Genomic DNA, 23,797 nt, shown 5'->3' with positions numbered 1-23,797 from the left:
CTGGGACAGACTAGCAAACCAGAGATACAGAACAGCTGGCTGTTTCTTTAATGGTGTTTAGAGAGAGCTCACATTGGGTGTTACATAAAAGCTCAAAGGAACTAGGAAAGAAAGCAGACTTTGTGAGGAGTCAGACAGAGAAGCTCTAAATGGGAAGGGCTGAGCTCTAGGGGCTAGGGAAGAGACAGTACAGTATTGAGAAAATGTCCAAGTCAGGCAGGGATGAACTCTGTAAGCTCACAGTGTCCTTGTAATTTGCCTCCCTTTTTATATGATTTTTACCTTGAAGGAGGACAGCATAGGGTGTAGGTGACCAGTGGCATTCCAGTTTGGCTGGAGGGATACACTGGGAGATAAAGTTGGGACGAAACTGGATTTGTGTCCTTAGATGCCAAGCTCGGAGGAGTTTAGCCTTTTGTAGACAATAGACGGTAGAGAGACAATCGATTGTGGAGTGGTTTGGCAAATGTTCATTAAGTTCAGTATGTACTACACACGATATTTTGCTAGGTTCTAAAATATAAAAACCACACTGCTTTTGAGAAATAATAAGTGGAACAGCAAGTCATATGCACTGATGGGAACTAACCGCTTGTTCATTGACTCATTGTGTCCTCAAATGTAGTTTCAGTCACTTCTTTTGGTTTAGGCCGGGATCTTTTGAAGGGGCGGTTTATTGACCTCCACTCATCACAGTGTTAAGAATTCCAGGAGGTTGGACTGGCTTGGAGTCATTCCTGGTCTGTGGTTTCATGCAGAGCAGGCCAATTCAAAACCCTCAGGAGACTGGGTCATGTCAGCAAACCTTGAGGTACTGAACTGAATTGGGCCTCTAGGCCTGTGACTATGTATTCCAATTATTTTTGGCTATATTCCCATGGTCAGTAAAGTATATCACAGTATTCAAGGTATATGCCAAGGCTCATTGATTTCCTATTCGGCTGAAGCAGGGGTTCTTAACCTTTTCTTTCTTTTTTCTTTTTTCTTTTGTCTTTTTGTCATGGACCCCTTTGGTAGTCTGGTAAAGCCTATGGACTCATTCTCGGAATCATTTTATTATATTTTTTATTTCAGTTCCAAATTCTCTCCATACCTTCACTACCCTCCCCCACCCATTGAGAAGGCAAGAAATATAATACCATTTATTTCCATATTAGCCATGTTGCAAAAAAGAAAAAAAAAGAGAGAGAAAAAGAAAGAGGAAAAAAGGTATTTCAACCTGCAAGAATCCATTAATTCTCTGCCTACAGATGGATAGCATTTTTCATCATGAATCCTTTGGAATTGTTGTGGTTTATGTATTGATCAGAGTTGCTGAGTATTTCACAGTTTATTATTATAATATTGCTGTTACTGTGTACATTGTTCTCCTGGCTTCACTCATTTCACTTTGCATCAGTTCAAATAAGTCTCCCCAGGTTTTACTGAAACCATCCTCTTAATCATTTCTTACAGCCCAACAGTATTTCATGTAACTTGTTAAGCCATTTTCCCATTGATGGGGATCCCCTCAATTTCCAATTCTTTGCCATCACAAAAAGAGCTGCTATAAATATGGGTCCTTTCCCCTTTTTGTTTGATTTCTTTGGGGGTAGAGACCTAGTAGTGATATTACTGGGTTAAAGGACTGGGTTAAAGTTTAATAGCTTTTTGAGCATAGTTCCAAATTGTTCTCCCAAATAGTCAGACTAGTTCACAACTCTACGACAGTACATTAGTGTATCTGTTTTCCTGTAGCCCCTCCAGCATTTGTCATTTTACTTTTCTGTCGTGTTAGCTAATCTGATGGGTGTGAGGCGCTATCTCGGAGTTGTTTTAATTTGTATTTTCTCTAATTAGTAGTGATTTAGAGCATTTTTTCATATGACTATTGGTAGTTTTGATTTCTTCCTCTGAAAACTGCCAGTTATATCCTTTGACTATCAATTTCTTAATTATTCTTATAAATTTGGCTCATTTCCCTATATGAGACCTTTAATCAGAGAAACTTGACTGTAAAAAAATTTTTTCCCTAGTTTTTTTGCCTCTCTTCTAATTTTGGCTGCCTTAGTTTTGTTTGTGCAAAACCTGTTTAATGTAATCAAAATTATTCATTTTACCTTCTGTGATCTTTTCTGTATGAGCTCTTCCCCTGTCCATAGATCTGACAGGTAATTTTTTCTGTGCTCCCCTAATTCGTTTATGATATACCCTGTATGTTTAAATCATGTCCCCATTTTGAACTTATCTTTGAACTTATATGGTGTGAGATGCTGGTTTATACCTGGTTTCTTCCAGACTAAGGGCAGGGCAAGAATCAAAGAAGACTTCACAGAGAAGGTAACACCTGACCTGAGCCTTCAAGGAAGATGAGGATTCTTAGAGGCAGAGATGAGGAAGGATTTGGGCCTCTGAGGTCACCATCCGAGAGATTCTATGGGTTTTTGTGATGGAGTAGTTGGGTATAGGACAGCTGACTGGGTGTGACGATACTGCATGGCTCTGCTGCAGACATCAGAGGGGATGGGCTGTTTAAAGTATAGGTGAATGTATTAAATGACTGTATAGATGTGGTATTTAAACCAACATTTCACTTAGCAAATCCTTATGATGTGTAGAGGTGTCATTTAATAAAATACGAGTAAAAAGGACAGGGCTTTGTCTAGGTTCACATGATACCTTAGAGTGGTAGGAGTCAGGACCTGGATTCAAACTTTGGCTGTGCCATCGAGGTAGCTATGTGACCCTGGATAAGTAATTTAACACCTCTGTGCTTCAGTTTCTATATCTGTGAAATGAGGAGGTTAAACTTGATGACTTTTAATGTCCTTTCCACTGCTAAAGATGATGTGGTAAGTGTTTGATAAATGAATTAACTCCCCAGAGTGAATGAAGTGAAAGGTAATGGAACTGTGAAAGATGGACCCAGACCTCTGGAGTCTGAGTTGATTAAGTCCAAGTTGAGATCACTGCTTTTTGTTGGCAGTTTGGTTCTTTTTCAGTAATTGGCAAATTCCATAATTAATTGCTAGGTCTTCCAGAGGCCACTTTGACCTGAGAACCATCCTAGATTCAAGGGCAGCCCCAGACTAAAAGATCTTTGAATCCCAGGGGTGTGGGCAGAGATTTGTGGGCCCTGGGACTACATCAAGACACGTCCATTCATTCAGCATGGTCAGAATTAGGAGGGTTTAGTGGGACCAAATGACATTTCCTTTAGAATCAGGGAGATCTGTCATGCCAAAAATCAATATTCATCCTTTTCTAACCTCACCAGTCTTGTGAGTTTTCTGAGATAATTTCCAATGATTCCATACCAACCTAAGCCCGACTCCTTTGGGAGCTCCTTACATGCCTTTTTTAAGCAAGTGCCTCAGTTGCTTGTGTCCTGGTTGTCATCTATGTTGTCGCGAGAAGGTTTTTTCTTTTATTTGGCCATAGAAATGGATTGTAGGAAACTAAGTGGCTGTTGGCTTAAGGGAGAAGAGAGTAACAAGAGCTGAAACACATGAAGTTTATTCCATATCCTCTGGGTGCACTCACTCTGCCTAGCAGCTTGGGGCCCGAGATCTTGGCTAGCCTTTTTTCCCCCCTAATGTTGCTGTCCTCCACTAGTGTGCTTCTTCAGTTGCTCATCAGTTTATGTCAGTTAGCCAGCCAGACTTAATGAGCTGTTAGAGATGAATATTTACTAAGGTTGTGTAGTAAGAATAGTTGGGATGAACATTCCCCCAAACCTGTGCACACATTCCCCCAAGTACAAGTGCATACAGAGGTCAGCTCTCACTTAGATAGCACATGTGGCAAAGAGGGCAATTCACAACTCTTGGGAGTCCTTTGGATAGAAGTCCCTCTTCCCTCATGGAGCCCTCATGACGTTCCCATTAGGTGTATTCTAGCTTCCTGTTGGGCTTTTTGACTCTAGTCTGGGAACTGCCTTCCCTCAGTATGTCTCTTTTTCCCTGGTTTCTGATAAGATGCTGTTGCTAAACTCTGCTGTTCTGGCGACAGTGCTAAGATGCTGAAGAGAAGTCTAGATCTTCTGACCCATCAAAGTTATCCTTTGGTGAAAGGGCAAGGGAGGCTGTTCTTACTAATCCTCTCCCCTTTGCTCAGGTAGTGTCCAAATTAACTTGCTGTTTTATACAAGCCCAATGAGCATGGCTGAGTCTCCTCAACCAGTTATACTCCCACAGAGCATCATTTTCGTTTTATCCAATGTATGTAAATGCTTCCAAATTAAGGACTTTTTGCACCTAGTTTAATGCCTTTGATAGATGAATTCACCTCTTCACTTGCTTAAGGTAGTTAAGGAGATGGAGTGATTGATTAAATCACCACCACCCCTTACACTTATATTATGCTTGTATTCTTTGTAAGTTACCTTTATCCTGTTTTATTCTGCCGTAACCCCAAGAAGTAGGTAGTACTGATAACATTACTTTTTTGAGCCTCAGTTTCCTCATCTTACTGATGAGGATAATAATAGCACCTAGCTCATGGGGTTGTTGTGAGGATCAGATGAGATATTGCCTATAAAGTGATTTGTGACCCTTGAACAGCACCTTTTATTCCTATTTTACAGATAAGGAAACTAAGATTCAGCAAGGTTCAAGAATTTGCCCATGGTCACATGGCTAATAAGTAGCAGAGCTGGTATTCAAATCCAGGCCCTCTGCCAAATCACCTGCTTTCCCCCCTCATTATACCGTCCTGCTTTTACTCTGAGATTCTTCCCTTTCTAACGGAAAAGCAGTATTTTTCCTGGAAAGATTTTGGCTGGAGTCAGAGACCTTCTTTCTCTGTCTCCATCACCGCTCTGTAAATTCTTTTGTCTCTCAGAGACTCAGTTTCTTCATCTGAAAAGTGAGATTTCAGCTCTCCAGTTCCTACAAAACTTAAGCGGTATGAAATAAGAGTAAAGAGTAAAGAAGGAGCCTGGGGCTAACAAAAAGAAAGATGTCTGGTGTCTCTAGGAAGGTGGTTCAGCTCTGCACAGCCTGAAAGAGAAATGTGATGTAGACTTTAAAGAGATTCAGAAGAAGAAGCTCAGAGTGGTTGGGAAAGCAGGCGAAAGAGCCTGGGACCAAGAAGTGGGAGGGAGGGGAGACGGGACAGGACGGGACTGGACAGAGAGATAACAGTGTTTGGCTGGTGGTGTGGGGGGAGGGGCAGGGTTTGGGTAGAGGTCTGGGAGTAAGAACCTTCACCCTCCCCTCTCCTGTGGTGACCGCCAATGTGGGGAGCTAGCAGCCAGCTGGCTGTTCTGCCTCACACCTGGGTTTGTAAATATGATAACATTCAGTTTATTCAATTAAACATTAGTGTCTTCAGGTAGACCTTTCTATTTTTCTAGTGTGGCATCTTGCCCTTCTAGCCAAGGCATTCATCACTCCAGCTGACCCTTTTTCTATTGTAGAAGTCCATGGGGGTAGAGGGAGATGGCAGGAAGAGAAGGAGGAGGAGTATTTTAAGTCTGTATTTTCAGTGTCATTTTCTTCCCCATCCATTAAAGAGACCTTATGTCTCTTGTAGATTGTATCTTGGTTCTCACTTGTGTTTTTCCGAGTTGACTCCTCTAAGCACCTGCTACTTCTTTGTACTCCTCTTCAGCAAGTTGGCCTAGTTTCCAGCTTGGTGTACAATTCCCATTCGAATTTCAGGGCTTTATGCTGCACTTAGTTCTACCAATTAAGTGTCTCGCCCCTCCTATCTTGATTCTGTATCAGGACAGTCTTTTCTTATGCCTTTAATATTGTTCCTTTGAGGAACATCCAGATTTCCTCTGCTCTTTTGTTGCTTAAATGTTCTTCCCCTGGGACCCTTGACAATATTCCCAAGCCTAGCAATTTCAGTAAATGCTTAATAACGTAATTTCAGTTGCTTCTATACAGGCACCTCCAGGACTCCACTTAGAGATCTCAACATGCAGTGTTCCTCGGTTTTTTCGCCTCCCTAGAAAGTTCAGTTCAGTCACTCATTACACAAAGCCCATAACCTCCCCACAAGAGAACAAGGAGGAACACACAGCTACCTTTATTTACCTTAACAAGGAAATATGTAGTAAAACCGGCAGTTTAGACAGTGTGCTTAACTCACTAGTGTCCCTTTGAGGAGAAATGGGATTGTTGATAGGAGTGCATAATTTCAAGGGGTCCCTCTCACTGGTCGTGGGCAGTCCCTCCAGCAGTGCAGATAGCAGTCTTCTTCTTCCCGTCCAGTTCTTCTGTGTGCCCTCCTGAAAATCCTTTCTACATGATCTTCAATATCTACAATATCTGTGGAGGTCTTTGCTGCTTCACTGAAGTTAACACTGGCAGACCATTGTTGTACCTCACACTCTGTATCGCCAGCCCATTTGTTTTTCTGTGCATCCATTTCCAGCATACCTTTTGCATCACAGATAATATGCTTCAGCCTATTCATGCCCACCACGTATCTTGGGTTCCATGATTTGCAGCCATAGAGTATTGACAGAGTGGATAGAGTGCCAGGGCTGGAGTCAGAAAGACTCATCTTCCTGAGTTCAAATTTGGCCTCAGACACTTATTAGCTGTGTGACCCTGGGCAAGTCACTTAACCTTGTTTGCCTCAGTTTCCTCCTCTGTAAAATGAGCTGGAGAAGGAAATGGGAAACCCCTCTGATAATGTCTGCCAAGAAAGCCCCAAGTGGGGGTCACAAAGAGTCAGACATAACTAGCTGACTCATCAACACATGTCCATTTCAGGATCTCCCAAATTAGACACCATGATTATAAGTTCTTTCCTAGCACATAATTCTAAAAGAGATAATGCTTCACAGGGGACAAAATGTTGGACTTGGAATCAGGAAGTCCTGGGTGCAAGAATCTTGCCTCAGATTTACTAGCTATATGATTCCGGGCAAGTCATTGTACATCTCAGAGGTGAAATTTGCTCGTCTCTAAAAGGGGATAATAATAGTACCTACTTCACAGGGCTATTAAAAAAATCAGCATGGGGCAGCTAGGTGGTGCAGTGGATGGAGCACCAGCCCTGGAGTCAGGAGGACCTGAGTTCAAATTCAGCCTCAGACACATAATACTTCCTAGCTCTGTAACTCTGGGCAAGTCACTTAACCCCAATTGCCTCACTAAAAAAATAAATAAAAATCAACACGTAAAGAGATCATGTATATAAATCCTTACATCAGTTTTAATTATTACTATTTGAATAAGGACATAGGAGTACTGCCTAGATCGTGAATGTCTTATTGTCATCAGTAAATACTTCCCAGGAACTTGGAGCCTCTCCTGCCTCTGCTTGCTGTGGCCTCTACTTGATGTTGCTTCCATGTTGTTTTCCCTATATGTTGACCTTTGTGACTTCATGTTTGTTGACCTCACTTTAAATTCTGTTCCTGTTGTAATTATAGTTTGGTAGTAAACTTATATAACTGAATCCTGTGGACTGGCTAAGCCTGGTTTTCTATTTTAACTTTAAGGTCATTTAATACAAATGTTACATGGTATTAGACTCAAGACCTGTGAGTTATGCCTCCAGCACAGTCCATTTCCATCCCCACCCCCCACCCCTCAGACTTATGGTGAACTGCAGACGACTCCGCTTTGGGCATGTAATTTTGTGGTCATCTGCTTACTGACTTGATAGCAGAGTACACACCATATGTTCCTGGTTTTTATGGGTTAAAGTTAAAATCACATGTGTGATGCAAATCCAAATACATTATGTATGTTACTTCTCCTTTATCTCAAGGTCCATGTTCTTGTCTTAGAAGGCAATTAAATTAGGCTAACACAGTATGTTCTTAAACCTTGTTGGTGCCTGTCAGTCACTATGTCATATTCTTCCAGGTATTTGCATGTTGAAGTTTACATTCCAAAGTTGTGTGTGTGTGTGTGTGTGTGTGTGTGTGAGTCTCCTTCATTAAGGAGAGTCATCATTTTGACCCATTTGTAATCTTTTGGCATTTCTTATGACCGCCATGAATATTGGCCCGAAATTTGGGGAGCAGGGATTCCAGGGCCTAACTCTGCCATACTAGTTTTGTGCAACTGACTTCTTAGCACCTTTATGCTCTCATTTGTAAACTGAGAGGATTGAACTATATGATATTTAAAGTTCTTTCCAAGTCAAAAAGTGTAAGTTCTGAAAATTCCTTAATACACTAGGTACTAGGGTGTTTGACTTTAATGATTGAGACAGCAGGTGGCTCAGTGGATTGAGTGCTGGACCTGAAATCAGAAAAGACTTGAGTTTGAATTCTACCTTAGATACTTACTAGCTGTATAACCCTGGGCAGGTCACTTAACTGCTATCTACATCAATTTCTTCATTTGTAAAATGAGAATAACAATAGTGTTTGCCTGCAGGGTGGGAATTGGAGAATTGAGAGAACCACACTGACTCCATCTTGTGACTGAATTCTGGATCCAGCTCGGTCACTTTCTATTCAGTTGTGGGTTTAGTCCAATTCGTGTCTTGTGAGAAAACTTTATTGAATTATGGGAATTGTGAGAAAACTTTATTGCGTTGTTTGAATCTAGCCTTGCATGGCTGGGAAGCTGGACCACCCCTACCTGTTGCTCAGAGACCCTTAACTAAGGAGCTAGGATATGCTGACCAGAAACTGAGTCAGATCTGAAGATTGATACAAGGCATTGTCTCACAGTTATACATCCCAAACAACCCAGAAGTCTTATCTGAAAACTAGCAGTGTACTGGTCATTCAGTTATTGTTTTCTTGTTCCTTTGATTGAATACAGGTGTGTGTGTGTGTGTGTGTGTCTGTGTGTGTGTCTGTGTGTGTGTGGCGGGGAGATTGGGACACCTCTTCTGCTGATTTCAGGGAATTGCGCCTGTTCGGCTCTTCCCCTCCCAACTCAGAAAGCCCCTGATCTTTCCTCCAGTTAGAAATCAGATGACCTAATCTTGTATCCTGCTTTATATCCTGTTAATTGTTGTCTTTTAATATATAAAAATCTGTCTCCCCTTGTATTTGGAGTCCACTGCCAAGCTGAGGAGGCCTGGTCTCACTTTGTTATGCAATTGGCATACATTGCTTAATAAATCAATATGCTTGGAAGGTTGAACCTTTGTTTCCTCAGTCATTTCAGATTTCCCCCATCACAGTTGTGACATATGTTCACATGTTAAGCACTGTGCAGATCTCAAAGTGCTTTATGTAGGTGGTGGCGGTGCTGGTGGTAGATGTTGTTGCAGTTACACTTTTGGCTTACAGGAACTTTGACACATTCAGTCCTGATACAACACTAACCTAACATTTCTCTGGTTCTCTCTAGCTGGTGCTGATCCTCAGAGAGGCGTTTTGACAGAAGGGCTAACGGTGCTCTTCTTGCACCTGGCTGGGGCAATGGAGCTTCCCAACTACAGCTGCCAGTTGCTGCAGCAGCTGTATACGCTCTGCAAGGAGAGACAGTTCTGTGACTGCACCATTTCTATTGGGACAGTTTATTTCAGGGCCCATAAACTGGTCTTGGCTGCTGCCAGCCTCCTCTTTAAAACATTGCTGGATAATACAGACACAATCTCTATCGATGCATCTGTTGTGAGTCCAGATGAGTTTGCTCTCCTGTTAGAAATGATGTACACTGGCAAGCTCCCTGTGGGCAAACACAACTTCTCCAAGATTATCTCCTTAGCTGACAGCCTGCAGATGTTTGATGTGGCAGTTAGCTGTAAGAATCTGCTCACCAGTCTCGTGAGCTGCTCTGGTCCAAGTCAAGTAATAAGAGATGCTTCCCCTCAGACAGTGGAGCCGTGCAAAAAGGACACTGATAGACTGCTGGTTGAGAATCCTTCCCCGAAGAATGTGCTTGTGTCTTCCCAAGAGGTTCCATCCCCTCCTGTGGCTCTGAAGGCTGACACTGTGGTGGTGGTCAGTGCAATGACACAAGAAGCTGGGGGCATGACTCCTGCCGTGGAGCAGCAGGAGCTTGATATGAATTCTGCTGTTGCCCAGGAAGAGGCTCTGGAGATTGAAATGAAGAGCCCAGCTTCACCAACAGAGACTGCCAACATCCCCCAAATGCATTCTCTTTCTCCTGGGAAAGAAGTGGTGGATGAGGAGGTGGAGGAAGAGGAGGCGGTGGCAGCAGCATGTACGTCTCAGAAAATGACAGAGAACATCACAGAACCAGGTAATTGGCCTCCAAGGCCTGCTTGAAGTCTGGCCTACCATTGTCAGTTGATTTCTGTGCTGTGTTTTATTTATATTCTTAGACTCGCCCTTTAAACCTAAGCTTTATGATGTCACACATTTTTGTAAGAGCCCATTTCTTCTGCCACATGCTTCACTTCTTTACCTTTTGCTATTTGAGTTGTGTGCATACATAACAGTTACTGCCCTTTCCTATCAGTGGGACGGAATTGCAGTTGTTATGTGCCGGTCTCTCTTCTCAGCACATGCCTTTCTGGGGTGTCCAGAATGACTCATTATAGACGCCTCACCAGAAAGGTGACGTCCAACTGAAGACATTTTGGGGCCATTACGGCTCCCGAAGACCAACTCCATAGCCATGGAGGGAGTGACTGCAGCCTGGCTTGGTAGAGGGACACCCACCCCAACGAAGTCACAGCTCTGTTGGAGTGCTAAAGCATAGCAGCTGGTGGTCTTCGACACACTCTGCTCTGTTAGCAGCCTTCTAGAGGTCCGGCTTAGCTATGTTGCAATGACCGGCATCGATTTCTTTCGGTGTGAAGCGCTCAGATCTTCTGGGCAAGGCTGAGCTCTCTTCCTCTTGGCACACTTCTGTGAGATTCTCAGATTTGTCCTGTTCTCCCAGTTTGCATCTAATAGAGGCAGCCCTCCTCACTCTCTAGGAAGGGGGCCTGTCAGCAGTCTGAAGACAAAAGACAAACAGGAGAACAGAAACATTAGTAAGCCCAACAACAATGTGCCATTTTGGATTGATGCTCATTGTTTTAACCATGCTGAGTGTGGCACAAAGGAGGAAGCTGTGAGTGACATTCTTGTCCTTATTGTACCTGACATTCTGGAGAGCAGCTGAAAGATGTGCCTGACCTAAAGACTTGCAGGCAGCTTAAACTTCCATTTAATCCCTTCAATTAATGACGCACTGATCTTGTTTCTCACATGCAGAGCATGAGAGGAAGTTGTCTAAGCTGGATTTCCTTCTGCAAAATGAAAGCATCTTCTCTGAAGCACTCTCTGTTGCCCAGGATGTGCTGAAAAAACTAGACGAATGTGGAGACATTAAAAGTCCCCATAAGGAGGTATGTGCTGCTTTCTTCCTATCAGTTGTACTTTTAACATATCTCAGCCAATCTGGGAAGCAGGTATGCAGTGTATACCATGTGCAAGGTATTGTCCTGCATGGTCAGGATAGAAAAACAAAGCAAAGAAATGCCCCCTGCCCTCAAGGAACTTACATTCTACTTAACAATCTTTATCAGCTTGCCGTGAAGCCCAGCAAAATGAATATGCAGAATATTCTGATAATACAGATTTTTCTTAAATTATATTTCATTTTCTTAGTTTTTATTCTTATAGGATCTTTATACTGTATTGATCTGAAGATAGGCCATGCTCCCAAAGTATGGGCTCTTTGAAAGGAAAAAAAAAATACATAAGCATATGATGAAAAAAATTCCATTAAATTACTGTATTTTAAACATGTTTTTATCATTTAAAATTTTTTTTAAATTTCTTTCAATTCAAATAGAGACTTTTAATTTTTTAAAATCATTACTTTTGTTGTTACTTTCATTGTTACGGTTTTATACAAACTCAGGTTTTATACAAACCAGATTTTGAAAGAAGCCCAAGGCTTGCTTATGTTTTGACTTATGGTATACCACCAGATAATCCCTGGTGATGAGGAATGTATATTCTCATTGCTGGGATGATGCAGGTAATTAAATCAATGGAATCAGTTTTATTGTTTATTCCCTTGAATATAAATTGTTGTGTTTTCTGGAAAAATAGCTAAGCTTCATGGCTTCTGTATTAAAAGGGCTACCCAGTTACAAAGGCCGCATTTTGGGACTCTTTGCGCACCCCTGTTATGTGGAAGGACTTTGGAGTTGTTATTTTTCTCTGGCTGGTCAGTCCAGTACTGCTGTTTTATTAGTATATATTGACTTGATGTTTTATAGTCTTTTTTTTTTTTAATGTTTTACAGTTTTAAAAAAGTAATCCCCTTGAGGCTTCTTCCCTACTTACCTGTCCAACCGTAGGGGAGTCCCCAGCCCAGGAACTAGATTCTTGATTACTTGATACGTCTGACTCCCCAGAGGAGAGGCATGATGTCTGTGGGAGAGGGTAGGAGGGAGGACTGGATTTAGGGAGGCCATACCCTGTACATTCATCTCTATTAAAAGGTAGCAGATAATCACCATGTCTTCTTCATTAACTCCTCCAGCTGTTTCAGAAGACAGTTTGAGCCCGTTTCTCCTTAACGTCTGTCTTTCTCAAGGGTATAGAAATCTTACCTTTTTGTTTACGTATTCTTTTTGGTGGAGACGATTCTAGAGCATTGGTGGTATCATCGAAGATGATTATCAGATGCTTGTTGCTTCATTTAGTTTTGCTTTATATTCCTAGGTTTTGTTTATCTTCCAAAGAAGTTAGATCATTTCATTGTTATCTTATTATTTGTCAGAGAGTTTTATTAAACTCAAAAAAGTTTCATTCCTTTCCTAAATACAATCTTACTCTTTTTGAGGCTTGCATTTTACACATTGTTCTGAAGGAGAGGGACCAGAGGTTTGGCCTATGCTAGTTGTTACTGCTTTGTGTATTTCTTCCTTGAAATTAGTTTGTGAAATAACCTTGCGCTGAGTTTGAGGAGGACACCTTGCACTGATGTCCTCCTGATTTTGTTTGCTAGGGATAGATGATGAAAAGTGGCAAATCTATTCTCCGAGCAGTGATTGCAGTAACACAAGCAAAGGCTGGCTTGCTGAAGATGGTGTGAGACCAAACCCAGACTGATTAAGGAGTCTCCAGGGCCTAGAATTGGAAGGTGTCTTTATCTCAGAATAATATCACGTGCCACTTAGATAGACAGGGACTGTCTTTGTAGCATTTATTCTGGGAGCAAATTCATATTTTCCTATTGCTTTTGTGCCATAGTTTATATTAATTTTCCTTCCTTTTTTCTGACCATTTTCATTTTCTTAGTGAATTAGATGTAATATGGCATCTTTGACTAGAGTTAAGAGAGAGCTTTCCCTCTTTTTGCTGTTGATTTCCTAGCTTTTACATTTTTTCCTACTTTCCCCACAAAGATCTGGAGAGGTCCCCAAGGTCATAGGATCATAGGTTTAGAACTGGAAGATCTAAGATGGTCATTTCCCCCTTTACACATTTTTGTCTAAAAGGCAGATAAGTCTTTTCTTCTCCGTAAATCTGATGTGTTCTACAGCAAGTAGTCCTGCTATAATAGAGGATTATCCGGCATACGCTTGTCTGTTGTCCATTCCCTGTTTTGACAGTGTAGAGTCAGCTCTGTTGTGAAATGAGTACAGGGAGCGAGATTACTTGTATGAGTTCTGGAGGGATGAGGAAAAAAGCTGTTCTTTGCCCTGTCTCTCTGAGTCCCTACATAGTTAGGATGAGAAATGCAGCCAGAAGTACCACCAGAGTACTGGTAGCCTTCTAGAAAGGAAGGATAGATGGACTTAATGATATCCATCAAGTGATTGGAGACAAATCCTCTTAGAAAGGCCAGCAGAGGCTGGGATGATCTGATTCCTACTCACACTTTGGTGCTGGAGGCAGAACCTGGAGAAAGGGTAAGGTGTCCTACACAGTGAGATCAGTGGCTCTTTAGAGCACACAAGGAGAAAGAGGAAAATGAAGACTAGCATGTGATTGCAAAAGTCTGGAGACGGGGCAGGCAGAAGGGCTGGGATTTGGGGAAGAAAGTAATCCTGGTTGAGTCCCAGGTGATGAGGGGAAATTAAAGTAACTTTTCACATGATGGAGTGGGAAGAGAACATGGAGAAGTCACCCTTTTTTTATATAAGGCCTGAGTCTAGGGGTGGATGTCAGCTCAGTGCCCGTTGGTTTAATGCACTGCCTTCACAAAAGGGCAAATCTGTTGTTTGTATGGTTTTTTCCTGTGCAAGTAAGTATACATTTAAAGCCCTCAGCCCCTTGAAAGAGGCTCTGTGTGTTGGGTTGAACAGCTGGAGTTTTATCACAGGGTACTTAACCCCTGGGCCCCCAGCTTATTTTAACAGGTGACAGATAGCCTTCCATCTAGGCAGATCAGCTATTTTAGAAGAGGGTTGGCCAGCAGGCTGTCCTAGCCCAGTTTATTTGGACTGGAGAACCCTGAGCAGCTTAGATGGCTAATGGAGCCTCAACCATAACTGGCTTTCTGTGGTGCATCTTCTCACTGGGGATAAGTAGGAAGAGCCAGGAGCAGGCTGTCCAGGCAGCTGGCTCCTGCCTCCCGGCTCTTCCCTGAGTCTGCCCCTGCTACTCGCCCCAGATGGCCATCTTGTCTTCACTGCTGAGCAATGAAGTTAACAAATGTTTTAATTTCACTGCTGAGTAGCTCTGCAAAGGGAGAGGAAAGAGGATGGATAATGAGCTGAGTCAGATACTATTGCTGATAAAAGCTTCTCTTACCCACCAGCTCAAATTAGAAAGCCAGAGGGAGTTAGGACAATATGAGGAGAGCCAGATTTCCAGAAACCTAAGAGCAAAAGAAAAAGAAAATAGTCTGGCACATATTGCCAGCAAGAGAAAGCAGGATAGAAACAGACAGCCGGACGTGCTTCACTTACAGTGTCCGAATGAAAGAAAATGGAAGTAAAGATAGAAAAAATGGTTAGCTAAGGATAGTGGAGATGAGCGAGCACATGGATCCCATCACTGTGTCCAAGGCCGGTAGCAGGGTCTCTCCCCCAGAGATCCTGTCCTCATTGAGGGTATGAGAGAGTTGCCTTAAGCTGCCCTTGCTCACATAGCCAAGACTTGTTAGAGCTAGAATTTGAACTCAGGCCTTTTCTACAAAAGAGTACAAATCCATTAAAATGAACTTGTTAAAAAGGATGAAGTTTTGAAATGATTTATTCTTAACATGAAGAGATATAAACAGTTATTTCAGATTTATAAACCTCCTGAGATTCCATTATGAATTAACAAGCATTTATTATTCCTCCCTTCCACTGCCCCTCCCTCACCAAAACCAAAACCATAGTCACCTAATAAGTCCACGAAACAAATTCCCACGTTGGCCACGCCCATAGATGCATGGCTCTCATTCTGGAGTTTAAGTCCATCATCTCTGTGGCAAGAGGTGGGTGGGGCGATTTATCCTCAGTCTTCTGGACTTAGGGTTTATCATTGTATTAATCTGGAACTTGCTCAACACAGCACTTAGAACTGACCTAGAAGGATGATAGAATTTTGTTAGGGAGAAAGTAGCAGACAAAAATGAAGAACCACCTAACCCACAAGTGTTCATCGAGCACTGAGCCCGGTCCCCAGCCCTGTAAAGACTCTGCCTCTGCCCGCAGGGATCATGGGAACACAGATCTGGAGCTGTGGAGAGAGGGAGGCAGACTTAGAAACTGTCCACTTGTACTTCCTTTATACTGATGAGGAAACTGAGGTCCCAGAAGGGGGAGAAATCTGCCCAGAGTCACATCAGGAGTTAGTGGCAGAGCAGGGCTTCGCACCCAGTCTTCTTACTTCACATCCAATTTGTTTTCCTTTTTCCACTGAAATGAGTCACACTATTGGAAGTGACTGATGATCAAAGCCTGATGGATGATAAGTGTCAGAAGTTACAGTGTGGACTTCCATCTTATATCGAAGTCTTGTATTAATTCTATGCACGTGATGGTTTCCATGATGCAGGGAGTACAGAAGTCTAAATCCAGCTCTTGCCTGAGGAAACTTACAATCTAGCTTGAGATATTAAAAGTGAGCATATGTTGCAGATGAGATGGGATTGAATTGGGCCTTAAAGGTCAAGTAAAATAAGCAGAGGGTGACAGTGAGAGTGACGTTGCAGAAATGTAGCCAATAATCCTCAGTATAGAGGGTCTTTCTGAATCCCTCAAAGAACACTGTCCTCCAACTCAAGAAAACACTGGCCTGGACCATTTATCTGGAGTTCATGAACCTGAACCTTGGTCAGCTGTAGTTAGCAATGACACTTCTGGTCTTTTACATGGAGGTGAAAGGAGACTATTTCTGTGCTTAGGGTTTGGCTACAAAAGTCTTTCCCCCATAATTTCTGTCTCCAATAAAGTGCTGAAACTACTTAGAAACGAGGCTTGCAAAGTCAGGCATTTACATAAAACAAGTTCAGTTTGTCAGATTAGGATAAAATAAATAATTATGGTTTTATTTGTTTTATTGTCTTGTGTAACCTTGAAGAGAGGAAAGACTATCCAAAACTTAAATAATAATGTATATATGTGTATGTGTGTATGTATATATATATGTGTGTGTGTGTGTGTGTCTGTGTGTGTGTGTGTGTCTGTGTGTGTGTGTGTGTGTATTTAAGTATACTTCTGTCATGCTTGAGTTAAAATCTAGCCAGGTTGCTAGTTTTTTTTTCTTTTTAAATTCCTTGCCAAATGACATGAATTAACACTGTTATTAAAATTATTTCACTAGCATTACAACTGCCTTCAGTGTGTACCAGTGACTCCCTTGTAAGGCCCCTTGGGGTATGTGCATGCATCCTACTTTGGGGTTGACTATTATTTGATCACAAAAATGTGACAGTGGAAATTCCACAGTATTTTTTGCTCCAATTTCAGTGGGCCCTCCAAATTGGTTGTTGGCATCTCTCTCAGCCCCAAGCACCAGGCTCCACATAGGATGGGCACTTCAGAATTGTTTGTTCTTTGATACACATTCCCCCCTCTCCCAGTTGGCCTCACAAGGGAGTTTTGGTTAAAATGAGATAATGGCTGTCAGGCATTTTGAACTTAATGGAAGAAAGGTGCGCTAGGATTTAGTGTAGTTTAGCAGTCAAATCTCATTAATCAGTGCTCTAGTACGGCAGAAATGGAGATAATCCTTACAGAGAATATACTGAGAATTTACTCTTGCTTAACCAGCTTTTTATTTGTTGTCATTTTTCCATCGTGTCTGACTCTTTGTGACCCCATTTGGGGTTTTCTTGGCAAAGATACAAGAGTGGTTTGCCATTTTCTTCCCCAGCTCACTTTACAGATGAGAAAAGTGAGGCAAACAGGTTAAGTGACTTGCCCAAGGTGACGCAGCTGCCAAGTGTCTGAGGCTAAATTTGAGCTCAGGAAGATGAGTCTTCTGACCCCAAGTCCAATGCTCTATGAACTATGCTGCCACTTAGCTGCTTGTATTTGTAGCTCATGCAGATATGTGGAGTGGACATGGCTATATGTGATGAGACCAAAACCATGGGACAGTTGTAGTAAGCAGAGGCTCACTAGGAAACACTAGGGCCCTTGTTGAGTGGCTGGCAGCTCCATGGACGGCTGTTAATGGACAGAACAGGGGTGGGGCTGGGCAGGACCAGAGGACCCATGTTATAAATAGAAGTTGGCCAAGTAATGTTTCAGCACCATTTAACAACCATTGTGGTGGTCTTTCCCAGACACTTCGGTGAGATCTGGGGATACCAAAACAAAAGTAAAACAGACAGTCTAGCCCAGGAGGCAAAATGTACATAGACAATTGCAGGCAAAATAGAGAATAGGGTAAAGGAAGACAGCCTAGTACCATGGAAAAGAACCTGGGTTCTGGACCTGGCTTCAGATCCTTCCTCCAGCACTACCTGTGTTACTTTGGGCAAGTCACCTAACTTCCTTAGCTTCTCCTTTCCATATCTGTAAAATGAGGAGTTTGGACTAGAGAGCTTCTTAGGTCCCTTTTAGCTCCGGATCTGTGATCCTATAATTGTTGAAAGAAGTCACTAACATCTGGGGGTGGGGATGAGATCAGGTTGGTGTTCGAGCCATGCCTGGAGGGTAGAGGTAAGCAGGAGCAATACAGTCTAGGCATGGGAGATGTCAGTGCAAAGGCAGAGACAGAAGGTGAAGTGTGGTGTAAAAGGGCTTGTAAGAAGGCTGGTTTTGCTGTACTGCAGAGTATGAAAAGGCAGGTGTGTAATGGGGCTAGAAAAGTAGGTTGGGGCCAGGATGTGAAGGGTTTTAAATGACAAACAGAGGAGTATATCTCTGACCTTTGAAGTAACGGGGAGCCATAGGACTTTATTGAGCAGGAGAGAGAGTCAGATCTCTGCTTTGGGAATACTGTTTTGGCAGCTCGGTGAAGAATAGATTAGAGTAGAGAGAGATGGAGTGATGAGACCAATTAGAAGGCTATTTCAATAGGGAAGAAGTGACGAGAGGTCAGTACTGTGAGAGTGGCTACATAAATGGAGAGAAGGGGATGAATGTAAAAGGCTTGGCAGCTGATTGTGAGGAGTCCGGGGTGACTCTGGGGTTCTTGGTAGACATTTTCAACTGAGACTCCTCTTATGTGTTTTATCCACCCCACACACACACACACACACACACTCGCACACGGAATTTCACGTTCATCTTGTAATCCTTGAATCCTTGTCTTGATTTCTAAGGTTATATGTGTTTGTGTGATATGCACATACATAATATATTTGTGTGTATATACATACATACATATATACATATATACCCATATTGTGTGTAATAGTATATATATATATACGCACATATATAATGCATATTATGACAGAGAGCCAGATGATTAATATGTGAATTATATATCTATCAACCAATCAGTAAATATTTATTAAGTACCTACTGTGGCAAGTGCTGGGGATACAAAGAGAAGCAAAAGACGATCCCTGCCCTCAGGGAGCTTACAGTCTAATGGGGAGACATCATGCAAATAAATTTTTACAAAGTAAGCTATATACAAGATAAATAGGAAATCATTAACAGAAGGAAGGCACAAGAATGAAGAAGGTTGGGGAAGGCTTCCTGTAGAAGGTGGGATTTTAGTTGGGACTAAAGGGAAGCCAGGGAGGTCAGTAGTCAGAGTGGAGGAGGGAGAGCAGTCCAGGCATGGATGACAACCTGAGAAAATGCCTGGAGCCAAGAGATGGAGTGTCTTGTTTTGTGGAACAGCCAGGAGGCCAATCTCACTGGATGGAATAGTATGTTTGGGGGAGTAAGGTGTAAGTGGGGTGCCTGAAAAGGCAGGAGAGGGCTCAGTTAGGAAGGACTTTGAATGCCAATCAGAGCATTTTGCATTTGCTCTTGCAGGCAACAGGGAGTTGCTGGAGTTTATTAAGCAAGGGGTGTGTGTGTGTGTGTGTGTGTGTGTGTGTGTGTGTGTGTGTGACATGATTGGACCTGAGCTTTAGGAAGATCACTTTAATGGCTGAATGGAGGATGGATTGGAATAGACAGAGACCTGAGGCCAGCAAGCCCACCAGCAGTTATTGCACTAGTCTAGGCATGAGATGATGAAGGTCTGTACCTGAGTAGGAGCAGTGTCAGAGGAGAGAAGGGGGCGTATTCTAGAGATGATGCAAAGGTGAAATCAATAGGACTTGGCAACAGCTTGGGTATGGGAGTGGGGGTGGTGAGAAACAGTGAGGAGTCCAGGATGACTCCTAGGTTGGGAGCCTGAGGGCCTGGGAGGCTGGGGGTATCCTGGGCAGTAATAGGGAAAGTCGGAGGATTTAGGGAGGAAGATAATGAGTTCCATTTGGGCCATGTTGAATTTAAGGTGTCTGAAGGACAGTTGGAGATGTGAGGTTGGAGGTGGACAGAGAAGTTGGGGCAGGGTAAGTCGATTTGAGAATCATTAGCATAGACAAGGTCATTCAGTCCCTGGGAGCTGATGAGATCCAAGTGAGGCAGTACAGAAGGTGAAGGGAAGAGGGCTCAGGACAGAGTCTTGAGGGACACCTATGGTGAGAGGGCGTGATGTGGAGGAGAAGCCAGCAAGAGCTTGAGAAGGAACTGTCTGCCAGGCCAGAGGAGAGCAGAGGGCGCTGAGTTCTGATTTGCTTCCTTGGAACTGTAGCTCTGCCCCTAGCCAGCCACGTGACCTGGGCCGCATCACTGTTCCTCTGCAGGCTTTGTCTCAGTAAGATGGAAATAACCTTTGTCCTTACCACGGAGATCCTGCACTCACTCACACTCACATTCATACTCATACGTCTGTGTGTACTTATGCAGAGGTCATGTACACATCAGATTTTCTGAAGCTGATACAGAAAAACTTGGAGCAATGGTGGGTGCTTATTGATTGAGGAATGGACGGGAATGCAGGAGAATGGTAGTGCTCAGCACCAGAGGAATCTCAGAAACATAGGAAGTCTTTTATAAACTGTTACGGAGTGAATTTAGCAGAACTAGAAATAATTTACACAGTAACTAAAATGAAGCCAAATGTTGCATAATTATGATGACTAATTGTGGCCCTGGATGAGCTGAGAGAATGGACCTCCCTCTTTCACTGGAGAGGGATCATAGCTGTGGAGTGGTACGCTCCTAGCAGTGGGTTTTGTTTAAAACAATTTTTCTTTGCTACAAGGGAAGGATTTGGAGGATATTAAAGCATCAGGAAAACTTGAGAGTTTTTTTGCTGGTTTTTCTTTAAATTAGTGGCTTAGGTTAAATTATTTCTAACATCCTTTCTGGCATTAATATTCTATGATTATGTGATATGATAAGGATGATAAATTTAGAGCTAGAAGGAGTATTGGAGATTTTCTTGTCCAGTCGCCCTCATTTTTTCAATGAAAAAACTTCGGTCCCAGTGAAGTTGGTAGGGTATAAGTAGCAGAAACCAGGACTTGAATCAAGGTCTTCTGACTCCAAAGCTAGGAGTCTTTTCACTATGCTGTGCAAGATCTGAAAATAACAAAACCGGATTCCTTTTGAAATAGCCTGTAATTTAGAAATTTCACTGATTCAGATTTACTTGTCTCCCTAAATAAGTCCAAATTAGGAAGGCTTAACTTGTATTCAAAACGAATATGACACTTTCTGTAGTTTAGAAAACTGGAGCCTCTTAGAACATTCTAATGTTGACATGTTTATGTTATTATTATAAATCTGACTGTTATATGCAGAGGACAGTGCAGGAGGAGAAGTGTGAGGGCCACAGTGTCAGTGGGTAGATGGTAGGACGATGGCCTGTATTGTTGGGGGGATAGTGAGCTGAATCCTGCACTGATGTCTAGGGTCAGCAAGCAGTTGGTGAGGTGGGGTCCTAGGGCAGCAGCTCTAGTGATGAATAGATTAAATTCTCCAGAGACTAGTAGCGTGGATTCTGGAAGCCCTGGATGTGGAGGTATGGGTGTCAGGTTCATGACTGTAGGGCGCAGTAAGCCACCAAGCAGAGCAGAGGGGAATTAAACAGGGTTGCCGATTACTCTTCCTGGAATCTTTTGTTCAAAAGGCCATCTTGGAGTGTCTGGAAGCTAAAGAAGGAATCTCGACATTCAAAAGAATCCTCAGTAAAGTCAGAAACAATGAGTGCCTCGATGTTGAGACTGTGATGTCTTTGTTGGAGCTGTTCCAGGACACCCACCCTGAAATAAGAGCAGCACTGCAAAAGCGAGAGCCAGAAGATGGAGAAAACACGCAGCTGAAAAGTAGGAAAACTCCCGTCATTTGAGTCAGTCTGTTGTGTTCATTGAAGGGGCTTTCAGAGTTCAGCTCTAATTATCCCCATAGGCCTGGTTATCTGTTCATATGATTTTCACTTGAGTTGTGCTATGTACAATTCTCATAGCTGTATGATGTATCTATAAAAGCAAAATTAGCTTTTCCATTGCTAGGATAACTGGTCTTATACCTTAAATTGGGAGAAAACGAGCAGTGTTCTCATGCCCTTCAGAAAAAAAAAAAAAATAAGAAGGCCTACCAGATCGATGGGTTGGGCGTCCAAGGTAAATTGGCCCTCTAACTGAACTGAAGGGCTTGAGTTTCTTCCTCATTTGGGTTAGACACAAAGCAGTAGCCTTGCCAACTCGAAGTTAACCTCTGGCTGGCTTTGCAGCTTTGTGATCCATCAGAAAAAGGAAACGTTTTCCTTTCATAAAGTTTAAACAGAATAATAAAGTGTTTTCCTTTGCTAAAAGAGCATCTGCATTCTGGTGCTCGGAAGAAGCCGTGGATCGCTTTACTATTCTGTTAGATCTCCCTCGACAAACCAAGCTGTCATTTTTCTTCAAATTGACTAGTCTCTCTTGTGTGTTTCTAACACTTTCTCTCCCCCAGGGAGCACCGAGGAGGGAAAGACCTTGTCCATCCTGTTACTGGAACACAAAGAGGACCTGATACAGAGCGTAACCCAGCTGAGACCCATTAGGGAGTTCCTAGAGACAGCCCCGGGGGACCTTCTGACCTGCGTGGAAAAAGAGGCGAGTGGGTGGGGCAGGATGGGGACCACTGGAAGTGACCTGTGCTCTGACCGACTTAACCCGGCACCTTGAGGGTTTTTTCATACACGAATTTAAAATTAAGATTTTTAGATTGGAATGGCTTTATTAACAGGGAGGGAATATTTGGTTCTGAAAAAAGTTTGTGGTTTTTTATTTTGTTTCTTGCCAACAGATCTTTTAAAGACATCTTAGCTATTAGATGTTTCTCTCAGCACTTTCCTACTCCTCCTCATGCCAAGAGAAAGAGTAGAACTCTTGGCATGACTTCATAGGCTAATCAAATTTGGAAGAAATTGTTGATTTCACCTATTTGTACTGGATAAGGATTTATATTTCTGAAAGGAAAGAATCACAATATTGATGGGCTTTTTTGAGTACCAGTCCTCAAATTATAATAAACCTATTTAATGTGTCTGAGAGAGACTTGGGAAGCATTTTTTAATCTTAATGCCTAATACCCTGGAGATTGATAGTAAATGCTAGGCCCTAAATTTGACTTTGGAGTGTGCACTGGGTGTGAGATACCGTGCTGAGTGTTTTAGGAGCTCAGAAGCCAGCAGAGAGCCTGGACAAGTGCACAGATCCAGCTAAGAAAACATTAATTAAGTACCAAAAGGTCCTAGGGTAAATTGGTTCTGTCCTGGGAGCTTTAAGAGTCAAAAGAGAAAGAAGGGTGAAAGAACTACATGCGTGCAGAAAGAAGGAAGAAAGGGGTGAAACTTGCTCCTTAGCATCATTGGGAAACATGAAGAGAGCGTGTAAACATGGAGGAATGGATGGGAGGGAGTGATGAGCCGCATTCTTATTAGAAAGGCACAAAGGAGAGGGACCCAGAATTGGGTGAAGAATTACATCAGACTCAACAGGGAAACGGTCAGGGAAGGGCGGCATGTTAATATTAGGATAATGCCAGGCAAGGAGTAGTTACAAGCAAAACAGACTTCCTGAGCAGAACGAGGAAAACCACGTATGCACAGACCACAGCACTGTGAAGAGCAGCTCCTACAGCCTTCTGAGCTCTGATCAGTGGAGTGCCCAGCTCTGTCTCCAGAGGACCTTGTATGCTGCATGTTGCCCCTCCCGACAGAGGGGAGGGACACCTAGTGTAGAGGAAGTCATGGCCATGGCCGTCACCTGCACTCCTTTTGCATGGCGGTGCGGCATTGTTGCAAGAGTTGTTTTTGTTTTTGTGTTTGTTTTTTGATTTCTCCAAGTGGAGAAAAAAAAAACCAGAAAGAAGCAAAGATAAGCAGGATAGTTTTAAAAGTATAATCCGTAAAATTTCTTATGTATACTTTTACAAGAGCAAGCAGTGTGAAATGGAGGGTCCTGGTTTCGTGTGGAATCCTCGTTTTGTGGCCTACTGTGTGTGTGGAAATGCTCTTGGGGGGGGGCGATTAAGTTCTGAATAAAAAAAATTAGTGCTAGGAGTACTCACAGTGAGTGAAATC

At 42.7% G+C, this 23,797-nt stretch overlaps 1 protein-coding gene across 4 annotated transcripts in view; it reads left to right on the top strand.

The window, feature by feature from the left end:
• ZBTB40 (zinc finger and BTB domain containing 40) overlaps positions 1 to 23,797 on the top strand; it is a 72,369-nt gene that overhangs the window by 19,562 nt on the left and 29,010 nt on the right. For all 4 annotated transcript variants that reach the window (XR_003567249.1, XR_003567248.1, XM_027841410.1 and 1 more), the window contains exons 2-5: positions 9,261 to 10,118; positions 11,081 to 11,214; positions 21,359 to 21,554; positions 22,183 to 22,325. Coding sequence is in view for 2 of the 4 variants with exons in the window: in XM_027841410.1 (XP_027697211.1) it covers positions 9,332 to 10,118; positions 11,081 to 11,214; positions 21,359 to 21,554; positions 22,183 to 22,325 (1,260 nt within the window). In the remaining 2 variants the exon portion in view is untranslated. The remainder of the gene's footprint in view (positions 1 to 9,260; positions 10,119 to 11,080; positions 11,215 to 21,358; positions 21,555 to 22,182; positions 22,326 to 23,797) is intronic.

Source organism: Vombatus ursinus, unplaced genomic scaffold (assembly GCF_900497805.2).
Source record: "Vombatus ursinus unplaced genomic scaffold, bare-nosed wombat genome assembly UNPS02014859.1, whole genome shotgun sequence".
Classification (NCBI taxonomy): domain Eukaryota; kingdom Metazoa; phylum Chordata; class Mammalia; order Diprotodontia; family Vombatidae; genus Vombatus; species Vombatus ursinus.
The sequence above is the reverse complement of the archived record's forward strand: the minus strand, read 5'-3'. Positions and strand labels throughout refer to the sequence as shown.